At 40.2% G+C, this 12236-nt stretch overlaps 1 protein-coding gene across 1 annotated transcript in view; it reads right to left on the bottom strand.

The window, feature by feature from the left end:
• Positions 1 to 8028, bottom strand: part of PDZRN4 (PDZ domain containing ring finger 4) — a 371080-nt gene extending 363052 nt beyond the window's left edge. Inside the window, exons 1-3 of the mRNA XM_012743615.3 lie at positions 6743 to 8028; positions 3545 to 3631; positions 78 to 185 (exon numbers count right to left, since the gene is read on the bottom strand). Coding sequence (XP_012599069.3) covers positions 78 to 185; positions 3545 to 3631; positions 6743 to 7402 — 855 coding nt within the window. The 5' untranslated portion in view covers positions 7403 to 8028. The remainder of the gene's footprint in view (positions 1 to 77; positions 186 to 3544; positions 3632 to 6742) is intronic.
• Positions 8029 to 12236: the final 4208 nt, after the last annotated feature.

The following is a 12236-nucleotide window of genomic DNA, read 5'->3' as shown; positions in this document are numbered from 1 at the left end:
AAAGCAAGAAGTTTGAAAATTTAAAATAGCCAATTATCTTTTTCATGGATCATATATATGTTTTATTATTGTCTTACCTCAATGATTTTGTCATGAATCTCCAGGCCATCTGCTCTGTCAGCAGGTCCATTTTCTAAAATTTTTGAAACATAAATTCCTTCAGTTGATGTTTCTTCCTGATTATTCTATAAAAAAACATAATCATTAGCAGAAAGAGAGATGTAAACAAAATCTAAATTTTATAAAGGACAATTTACTAAATGTAACATTGCCAATCCTCCTTAAACATACAACTCTCTTAGCTTGGGATTTGGCACAGAATTTTAACTTATTTAACACCAAGTAGTCATTAATCAAGATGGCAGTCTTAATGAATGAGTCCAGCATCTCTGACAAGCTTATCTATTTACTTCACATTTTTTGAGTACACACAAAAAGCTATGGGGAAAGAGCATGTAAAAGGTGAGCTCAATTGGCTCCTAAGTATTATTTATAAAAAATCTCACTTCTAAAGAGATGTAGCAAGTAAAGAGGGTGATAAGGTTAAAGAAGGAAAAAGAGCATATCTATTCCCCACTGTATGTAACTGAGTTGAGAGTCTGGTAATAGTTAAAAATTCCTGATTTGTAAGGTTCTTTCTTCTCATACCAAACTCAGTACTTCATGAAAAATGCTACACTGACACTATTCAATGTGAGAACTATTTCTCAAGAAAATGCCTTTTATGTTGCATTTCATTATGAATTTCAAGCTAAATAAATAGATTTTTAATATATGCACTAAAGAAAACTCTACTTTGTGGTCTTACCTCCCAGAAATCTTGAAAGAATAAAATAAAATATCTACAATATGTTTTGAATTCTTTAATGATCATTTGATTTTTACCAATATGACAGTTATTGACTACATGCAAATCTATTTTAGAAATTTTCCCAATTATGGTAAATCAGAATATATTTGAATGGAAGTGTTTTCTCCTTAATATAAAAGCGTGCAGAGAAGAGCAAAGAAATTAAACTAAAATAGAGAAAGGCATTTTAAAATAATTATTATGAAGAGCAAACTACACAAAATCTTTCTGAAAATTCTCTTCCTTGTTGCACAGGTTCAACTATATGCTCAGAAGTTCTAGTGCACTCAGCATTCTAAGTGTTCCTTTGCATTTGGGTTGAGTGGGAGGGTATATGGCTCCTCTGCAAAGGATATACATTTGGTTTAAATTAATAAACAGTGAGATATTCTGAATTTATAAGTTAGGAACCTAGAATTTGAAATTGCTTCACATAGTCTATTGTAGCATATGACCAATTTGTACTATAAATTACTCACATAATTTATCACATTGAAGTTAAAGGAAATAATAAATTGACTTTGTGAAATCATTTCAGAAAAGAAACCATTAATTAACAAAAATGTGTTAGTTATATCAAAGATAATTAGTTTTCACAGTAAAATTTACCACAAACATTATTCACCAAGTATATAAACACATATTTGAATGACAATAGGCTTTTGTCTCTGGAGGTAAAATGACCTTTAAGTGATTACAGGTACCTCCAAGAGCTTATAATCAAGACAAGAAGATAGCTGTACATTAAACAAACAACAACAACAAAACAAAAACCAAAAATGGAACACAAGATGAATGATTGGCATAGAAGAGCCACCAAGAAGACTTCCCTGGTAGCCTGAAGCTTTCAGAGTAAACAGTACTTGAAAGAACCTTTACAGGAAAAATGAGAGATAGGTTAGGAGGTTATAGTGGGTGGAGCAAAAGCTTTTCAGATTTAGGAAGAATGCCATAAGCTAAGTTTTAAGGCAGGGCTGTGTGTCTTTCCTGGCAGCCACTTGGCTGATTAACATAATGAAAATATAATAGCTAATACTTATTGGTTATTATATGTCAAGTGTTCTTTAGGTTCATTACAGGTCTCAATCCATTTTATCCCCACAACTCTATGAGGTTTGGTACTATAGATACTGGTAGTATCCCCATTTTACAGATGAGAAAACTGAGACACAGAGAGAAGTAATTTACCAGGGTCACAGAGTAAGAGCTTCTGTGTCTGTGCCCTTAACCATCACCTGATGCTATTCTATCTCAATCAGTTGTGGTCACAGTTTTGAAAATATAATTTAGTTTCACAATGTGACAGATTTGAAAACATAGTTCTGACTGTATCTATTTACAATGGAGACTGTACTTTCTTACTCAAGTATAAAATCCCAAAACATCAACGCTAAACTGCAAAGGAACCCATTCAAAGCTAATCTTTACATATTTCCAGTGCAATGTGCCTTTTGATTAGTTAAACCTCAAACATATAGCCAGTATGGTACAAAAGGGACATTTTAGTCACAAGAAATCAATTCTATTGTAAAACTTATTTAAGGAAAATGTTCAACATCCTCTAGTAATATATCATATGATTTTAAATGTCACTTGACTTCATGGGAGGTTAAATAAAATTATTTATCTTCTATTAGCTTTGTTTACCATGAATTTTGAGAGGCTCCTAAAAATGTCCATTGTCATCTAAATGTCAAATACCTAACTAGTATTTATAAAAAAACATTCCTTAAAGAAAAAGAGAACAAAAATGATATGATGAAAAGACTTCTATCTGTTCATAATTAATGGGAACTGTTTTAAACACAGAAGCACAGCAGTCATTAGTTGCTAGGTTTTTGAAATACTAAACACAAGTAGGAAATATGACATTACTATTCTAACCTAAACATAGCATATGGCCCAAAACCCTAAGACAGTTTCTTTGGACAACATCTGCAATGCAGGATGTAAAAATTTCATGCAGTTTATTGGGAAAATTAAAGAACGTAATTTTCTAAAACCTCACCACCTTTTTCCAGTTATGTTGAAAATTATGCTGACGTAGGAGTTAAAGGATATAAAAGAACTATGCAACTACAGTATAATATGCATTTTGAAAAACAATTGGCATCAACATATAGAGTATTATCATTCAAATAAATAAAGGATCTGATTTGGAAAGCCAAAGATATTTTAAATCCACTATCTTGCCTTAATATGTTATTTCTTGTATGATTATGAAAATAATTATCCCTTATTCAATTGTTCATTTGTTCATTCATTCAACAAATATTCTTAACTTCTCAGTCTGTGTTAGCATCTAAGAACTGAGTAATTTAACTTAATGAGTAAGAGGGAGAAGCAGGTATTACAAGTGCCTAATAATATCGAACAGAAGTTGCCTATACATATTATCAAATAGGTTTATTTAAGAAGTCTGCCAATGGAACTATTAATATAAAATTTAGAGAAAATATGAAATGTAGTCTCCTTTTCTTTTTTTAAAGTAGCAAAGAGAACCAAGTTTGTTAACTGTTGTTTTTGCTTTTCTCAAAAAGAAAATCTGGGTATGCATCGGAAAAATCTGATATTTTATCACAAGCCTAATTTTAAAGGTTAAACCACTTGTTTTTCTTACTCAAAATTCACAAATGAAAGCTAAGTGTTCTACTATTTAATAAGGAAAGAGTAATGCATTAACAAGATAGTTACCTGATTTGGTCGACCTCCTACAATATTGAATCCCAAGGTGTCATTTTCTCTTTCTAACATGATAGTGAATGGCTTATGTTCTCCATCCTAGAAGAAACGAGATAAAATGAACAACTAGGTAAAAAATATATAAAAGAAAAATGGTAAGCTTTTTTAAAAACTATAACTAAATTAACATTTGAAAGGGAGAAAAATCTTAAAATTAAGGATGATTGAATTTGGCAGGTTAACTTCTTCCTACACTTACTTCAAAAGTATGAATTTGAAAAGAACGTGCATGTGAGGAAAAAAACCCAATTTTTTGGCTTTGTATTTTTATACATGTAGGCTACCCTTTATCCTAATGCATCATCTCATTCTGACTTCAATGTAATTTAAAACAGATTTCTAGTTTAACCATGGAGGTATCTTTATTTTTCTCTCTATTACAGAAAAGTACAATAAATTGTCAACAGATCTTAGCAACATTTTACATAAAATTTTCACTTTGGAAAGTCTCAAAGGATTTAAGGAACACTGAATTATCTATAAATTGCTTGCAGTAGTAATATTCAGCTTGCTATTATAATGCAGGATCTGTTACGTTACAGTAGTTTTAATTTTATGTAATATTCCTACTTGGTTTTGCATAATTCCTGCAAAATAAGAAAAAAATAAGATTTGTGCTAGATAGAGTAGTATGTATCTCTTTCCTGATGGCCAAATAATAGTTAAACAAATAGTAGTTATATCTTTAACCTGTTTATTAGTAAAGACTCATTTAAATATAAGATAAAATAGTGCAGGAATAGATGAGATTTACTCATGGTTATGAATATTATTATCTTCATGAAATTACATATTTGGAAACTACTTGGGAATGATAAAATTCCATAAACATCACCACCACTACCACCATCACTACCATTTTTTCCCAGGAGCTTTTCCCCAGGCAGTGCGCACAGCAGCCCCTACTGGTGGTGGAAAATTATTTCTGAGGAGCACAGAGATGGTTTTGGATAGTCTGCAAATCGGGGCCAGTTTGTTCCTCACTTCTCAGAACTATAGCTTGACTTGTTGCATGGATTTCTCTGACATAATTCTAGCTGTTGCTCCTTTCCATCAACCATCGGTTCCCTAAGACCTGGAAACCTGGACTGATAATTCACAGCTTTTCCCTGGGTCTTCCCATTTTGTAAATTTACATATATGTATATATATACACGTATGCATGTGTATGTATATACACACACACTAGAGAAAAAATCCTTGCAACCAATATTTTAATACAGAGAGTATGCTTCCCTTTAACATTTTAGTCCTTCTCACTTCCATGGTTTTTTTTAGGTTCAAGGACAAGCTTCTAAACTCGGTGCCTGAGTTGGAGGCAGTGCGAAGCCGTCGGTCCCAAATGGGAATCCTTCTGGATTGCTCCTCCCCCGAGTGCTGAAGAATGAAAACAGCTCCTTGAATGGAGCGCAAGTTCTGCTAAATCCCTGCTCACCATGGCAGCGGCCAACAATGTCAAACACTGTGCAGAAGTCCTCCAGGAGAGAAGTAACAGCTTTATAAACAAGCCTCTTCACACGGGGTGCTGCGAAGAGGCTTGTTTATGCGGTCTGAAAGCGGGCGGTCCACGGGGCGCGGTTCGGGACCAGCAGCTTCGACAAAGAAGGGAAACAGCCGCTGCCCGGGGGCTCGCGGGGCCCTTCTGACCGCGGTGGATGTGGCTGCTCTCCACTGGGCTCCCTAGTCTCGCGCGCGCGCACACACACACTCACACACACTCACACACACACACACACACTCACACACTCTCACACACACTCACACACACACTCACACACACACACACACTCACACACACACACACACACACACACTCACACACACACTCTCACACACACACACACACACACACACTCACACTCACACACTCTCACACACACACTCTCACACACACACTCACACACACTCACACACTCTCACACACTCTCACACACACACTCACACACACACACACACACACTCTCACATTCACACACACACACACACACTCTCACATTCTCACACACACTCTCACACACACACACACACACTCTCACATTCACACACACACACTCTCACATTCTCACACACACTCTCACATTCACACACACACTCTCACACACACACTCACACACACACACTCACACACACACTCACACACACACTCTCACATTCACACACACACTCTCACATTCACACACACACTCTCACACACACACACTCACACTCACACACACACACTCTCACACACACACTCACACACACACACACACACTCTCACATTCACACACACACACTCTCACATTCTCACACACACTCTCACATTCACACACACACACTCTCACATTCTCACACACACTCTCACATTCACACACACACACTCTCACATTCACACACACACACTCTCACATTCACACACACACACTCTCACATTCTCACACACACTCTCACACACACACTCACACACACACACTCACACTCTCCACCAATAAAGAGATCCTGAGGCAGGGAAGAATTATCTAGGGAAAGTGAGGGTGACGACTCTGCAGGTCTAAGATATCCCATCTCTCAAGCCTCGAGGCCGTCCCGGTCCCCACATCCCTCATAGTCCCCAGCTGAGTATCAACTGAAGACAGCTGGCACGGCAGTGTGGCACAGCAAGCACGTCGCGCAGAGCCATGGCCATGCCCAGGTGTGCGGCGGCCAGGCCCGCGGGGGCGCTGGCGGCGGCGCCAGAGGAGAGGCAGGGCCGGAGAGGTCCCCGCTTCCCCGCTTTCCTTGTCGGATCTGCTTCAGGCACAGGGCAAGGATGTAAATAAAACAGGCAGAGACGGCGGGCAGGACAGTCAAAGATGGGGAACAAGAGCCTGGATGGGAAAGGAGTTTTCCCTATCCGTGCTTCTCCGGGGGAAAGTTGGAATTGAATCTGTTTAACTCTTTGCAGTGCTAACACAAGGGGCAAGGGGCCATCCTTGTGAACTGTAATACTAATACTTTCCTAAGATAATGACAGTGAAGTGTGGTGAGGCGCGCAGAGGCTTCCTACCTCATGGCAAGGAAGGATGCGCCCTTCCAGGGAATCCTGAAGGGCCAGCAAGAACCGTTTTTCTGCCCCCCCCCCCCCACCACCCCCAGTCGACCATCCCCCGTGCCCTCACTCTCTGCACTTACCAGGCCGCGGCGGTCGCCCAGGTCCCCGACGAAGTTGCGGACGTGAGCCATGTACCGGGCGAACTTCTCCTGGTACCTGCGGGCCGCGAGCTGCACCTCGCCCTGCAGCGCCCAGAGCTGCGCCAGCAGCGCCTTCTCGCGCCGCCTCCAGGCGAGAACCCGAGGCCCGGGCCCCCGCCCGCCGCCGCCGCCGCAGCAGGCGCCTGTCGGGCCCCCGCGCGCGCCCCCGCCCCGGCCGGTCCCGGGCGCCGGCCCGCAGCCCCCCCGCGCGGGCACGTCTCGGCTGCAGCCCCCCAGCCCCGAGGCGCAGCCCCCGCGGCCGCGGCGGCGGCGGGCAGGGCCGAAGTCGCAGTGCTCGACGTGCGCCGCCAGCTCGTGCAGCCGGACCGTGCGGCCGCAGCCGCGGGCGCGGTGGTCGCACCGGACGCGCAGCTTCTGGACGAGGCTGCGCAGCGGCAGCACCGGGTACAGCTCGCCCGGCGCCAGGGGCTGGCACTGCAGCGGGCACCGGCGCCGCCGCGCCGCCCAGGGCAGCAGGCAGCCGGCGCAGAAGACGTGCCCGCACGGCGTGCACAGGGGCTCCTCCAGCACCTGGCCGCACAGCCTGCACTCCAGAGCCGGGTCCACGGCTTCGGCGAAGCGCTCCAGGGCGAAGCCCATGTTCGGGATGGGGACGAAGGGGAAGAGACCGCGGAGTCCGCTCTCTCCGAGCCCCCCTGCCGCCCCTGGGCTGCCCGGGGGCAGCGGTCCCGCGGCGGCGGCCGAGGCTCGCAGGACAGGAGGGGGTGGAGGGTGGGAGGTGTGATCTCAGAGTTTGTTTGGCTTGAAGTTTTTCAGGCTCCAGCGAGGTCCCCTGACTTCGCCGTATTGACGCTAATAGAAGCCACTTTGACAGACCCCCGCCTCCTTCGCTGCTCTGCGATTTTATGTTCTTTCAGATTTTGTCAGCCGAGAGCTGAGGCCAGCTTACAATAACCCGCAGGAACGCTGTGTTCTCCTTCGCTGGAACGGTGAACTTCACCCTGTCAGGACTCCTCGGCCTGGGCAGAACTGATGATGGGTGCAGCGCAGACGTTGGGAAACAACTTTTGCGGCCACCAGAAGATAAGCTTTGGGAGAGCAGGATCTGTGTCCGTCTGGTTTTCCACTGAATCCTCATTGCCCAGCGTCAAGTCGGTCTTAAGTATGTTTCAAATAGATGCACTTCTGCTCTTTCAAATCAGCCAGCTACAAAATCACCAGCTAAGCTGGGACCTTAGGAAATCACTATTAGGAAAATTTCACTTAGGGAGTCCGCAGAACCAGGCTTCTCAAACCATGATCCAGAAATCAAGTGAGTGTAGAGAGGCAGCATTTTTGACCGGGCAGCAAAGAGGGGGAAAATGCCAGGTGCTTGCATCGGGACACCTCCTTCTTAGCTAGAATATGAACAGCCACGCCAGACCTCCTTCGGCGTGAGGAAGCTGAGATTCTGCTACCCAGCAGTCTGACTCCACATTCAATTGCAGCACCATCCGTCTTCTACTTCCACAGGCATTTTACTCCTGGGAATGGGAATGTGAGCATTTGGGCACCTGGACGGGAAAGTTAAAGGGAAGGATTATGAAAGAAGCAGTGAAATAACATGGAAATAAAATCTTAATGGCTGCTTACCTCTACTTACTCTAACCCTTACCATTTGATTCCAAACTGCCTCCTCTCCCAGTTTGACTCTTCAAAGTACCTGGCACGACAGGCCTTCCTGAAAACATGCAGTACTGGGCCCTTCCAAGCCCTCCTTACTCAGCTTCTTTAACCATCTTCTGTGCCTGAAGAATGCAGAGACCCTGTCACCTGGCTGCAAGTCACTTACTGCCATTATCCTGAATCTACTACCAGATGCTTAGGATAGGTTCTGTAAATTAATCATGGATGATTTCTCACTGCCAATTGAGCACTGCCCCTGGAAAGCTGTATACTTCTGTATGACACCAAATGGCATCAGTTGGAACTGATGAAACTGATGAAAAAGGCTCCAGACGTTGTCTTTTAAATACTTGGAGCTAACTGAAGAATGAGCAAAGGCTAATAATAGAGGCTATTAAACTTCTGAGCCTTCTTTCTCTTTGAAAGATGAGATTCTATTAGAGTAGTTCAATAGCCAGTGAGGATCCTGAAGTGGTATACCAGATATGTGATATGCTTTTACACTTTATTTTTTCAGAATAAAATGATGTATTCCTCATTTAATATGTACAGATATATGATAAAGTAACATTTGCCACTATGTCCCAAATTTCCCCCTCCTTTGGTCTATCTTTCTACAAATGAATAAGCAAACAATAAATTCCTAAATAAATAAGACACCATTTAAAATTAATAGTATGAACATTTTTGTGAATTGCATAGACTGGAAATGTAGAATGTTATAGAATTTATTCAAATAATTCTGGGCCAGAGGGATCTATTCCATCTTCTTTACCTATTGAAAAAGCTGACTTTATAGCTATGACTTGATATTTATGTGTTTCACAATAAACACAATGACACTAAGAACATTTAACAAAAGAGAAGAGAAGAGATAGAATCTAAAAAGGTTCCACTGAGGAATTAGAAAATTGAGACTTCTAGTTACTTGAAAAACAAAATAAAATAAAACAAGGGTCATAATGATGTTCTCGGTCCACCCATCCAATTGCTATAGCAAAAGTAAGAAACGTGAGCAGATCATGGTAGGAGTAATTCCAGGATGTATAAGAGTTTCATTATTAAAGAGAAGCAGATGTCAAAAACTTCGTCCATAGAGAATAACAAGTTCAAAAATGAGAACATGTGAAGTGAAGCCAAGTAATGAAGTAGGCCAAAAGGGAGCTTAGGAAAATCTTTTACATAAGAAAATGCAAGCTTGAGCACTTCCAAAAGAGTTAAGTATAAGAAGAAAAACATTGCAAGAGTTGAACTCTAAGGGAATGGACACACTTCAGTGAATCTCATGGATTCTTCCCATCTGTAAACACTGGGGCATAATATATCTGTGACATCAGTTAAGTCAGATAGTGTCATTTCACTCCCCAGACTGTAAAAGGTTTTTCTATATATTAGGAAAATTGTAATATTACTAAAAAGTTTGAGTAAACTAGGAATCTGTAGCCTAATTAAATGAAGCAATTTAGCTTAATAATTTAGTGTAGGTAAGCAAAGAAAGCACTTGCAATGCATTTAAAATATGCAAAAATATTTCAACAAAACAGATCCGGTAACATTTAAAGGTCTTTGGCAACTGAGACAAATTAACACTTTGCATCATTAGCTTGCGCATACTCTTGTGTTATCACTGACAATAATTTTCAAACTTTTAAGGATCCCTGGATAGGGAAGATTGCAGGCTGTACACTAACTTTGGGGGAAGAACTGAAACGAAAGCCATTGTTATCATCTTGTCCCACAAGGCCAGCTTCTAGGTGTACTGCTCATTGTGGCAAAGCCCAGGCTACCACTTTTCTCAGAAGCTTTCACTCAGCCTGCACCTGAGAATATACTTTTCCAACTGCAAAACAAGGGAAAGACTGAAAATATCCTGGTTCATCTCCAAGCCAAGAGCCACAGCTTGATTCAAAATATCTTTAAGTAATCAGTATTTGGCTGTTTTCAGCTTAGTAACTAGTTTTTGTCTAATTCCACTCTTAGGGGTCATATATTCATGAAAAAAAAGATTAAAAAATTAACTTGCTATATGATTTGGGCCGATTCCTAGAACAGCAGTGAAACTGAGATGTGTCTGTGGGTATTTCCAGGGAGAAGAGGCAGCGTTCCAACCCAGTTCTGAGTCATCCATACTTCCAAAGATGAACAGGGAATCTGGGAATTATTGCTTGCTGAGTTAAATGCTAAAAGACCTAAAATTAAAATGCTATATTCTAAGACATGGAAATCATCAATGGAGAGGTAAAATGGGAGAAAAAGAGAATTTCTTCCACCTCATACATAGATAATACTTTAAAACCAGCTCATTTGTGATTTTTTTTCATGCTGTCTTTATGTACTTGATAAAGAGTCATAAAGTCATAAAGCTTAGGGGAATGTTTCAAAGAATAAATCAATCAATCATTTATTTCATATGTGTATATAGAATAAGTTAGTACTTTTAACATAACAGTAATTTTTAAATACTCTATTATAAGAACTTTCTCATAAGGAAAATTTCATCATTTATATTTTCCTTTCTCTGATTCGCTGGTCGGTTTTCATAAATTAGTATCATTTCTATTATCTACCCAAAGTGCCCTAACTTTAAGCTGTAACTATATAAAATTACTCTCATAGCTGAAGCAAAAGTATTCAGCTGCTTCAGGTCAAAATAGTTCCTCTGGAATACATTTATCTGTGTTACTGAGGCTAGCATTTGTACTTGTTCTTGGTAATTTTTGCAGCATAAACTATGATCATAATTGTGCCTAACAGAACAAATGAATAAAGCATGAGATCATAACAAGCTCACCTTGACACTATTGTAAAATTTCTAACTTGGTAAGAACAATAAAAGATACTTTGAAGTTGAGTTAGTTGAAAGCCCATTAAAAATGAGGTGGCTATTTTTACAAGATGAGGCCCATAATATATTATGCTATAGAAGTGATACATTTTGGATATATGTTTTACTCTTAGACTAGATTCTGTAGACTAGTACAGAATCAGTTAAATCCAGAGAAAATAGAGCAGTATCAATCCTTATAATTCTTGTCTGTTGACATGTAATCCATTAGGAGTTATTTGCTATTATCTTGCTTTTCTACTATCTTTGGCAAAATGAAGCATTAGAAGTGGTATCATGACAATACAGAATGCCATTATTAAGAGAAATAAAGTGATATGAATAAAACTATTATGTACACCAAAATAGAGTAAGTGATTTACAGTAATTGTGCAGTCTCTGCAGGAATGAATTATCAGACACAGCAGAATGAGGAATTTGAAGAAAATCAAATTAAAGTGAGGTATTAAATTAAAAATTGTGGCAACTTTCAATTAGATTATAGACTGATCTTTCTAAAGTCACTGAGACATTACTTAGGATAATATTATTATCCTATTTAAGAGGGAACTATTGAGAGAGATAGTTTATAGAGAAAAATAGATTAAATCCTGCATTTAGTTAACCTTGATTTTGTGCTATATCTTGTGGGTCTTAGTCACTGACAAAGAAGGCAGGTATTAAAAACAACCACAAGAGGTAATACGTAATAATCCTTAGTATGTGACAGCCACAGCACTAAACTCTTTACATTTACAATCTCATTCAAACCTCCCAGTGACCATTTTAGGTAGATATTAATACTATTATTGTTCCCACAACTTGGCCAAGTTTACGTAAATAGGAAGTGGCAGAACCTGGGTTTAAACCAAGGTTAGCCTCACTAAAGAACCAGACTATGTTGTATCTGTTTGTTTTTCTCACATCTGCCATGGAGTTATTTTTGAATAAAATACACTATCAAATGTGATGTGTGAATGGGAG

This window comes from Microcebus murinus, chromosome 10 (assembly GCF_040939455.1).
Source record: "Microcebus murinus isolate Inina chromosome 10, M.murinus_Inina_mat1.0, whole genome shotgun sequence".
Taxonomy (NCBI): Eukaryota; Metazoa; Chordata; class Mammalia; order Primates; family Cheirogaleidae; genus Microcebus; species Microcebus murinus.
The sequence above is the reverse complement of the archived record's forward strand: the minus strand, read 5'-3'. Positions and strand labels throughout refer to the sequence as shown.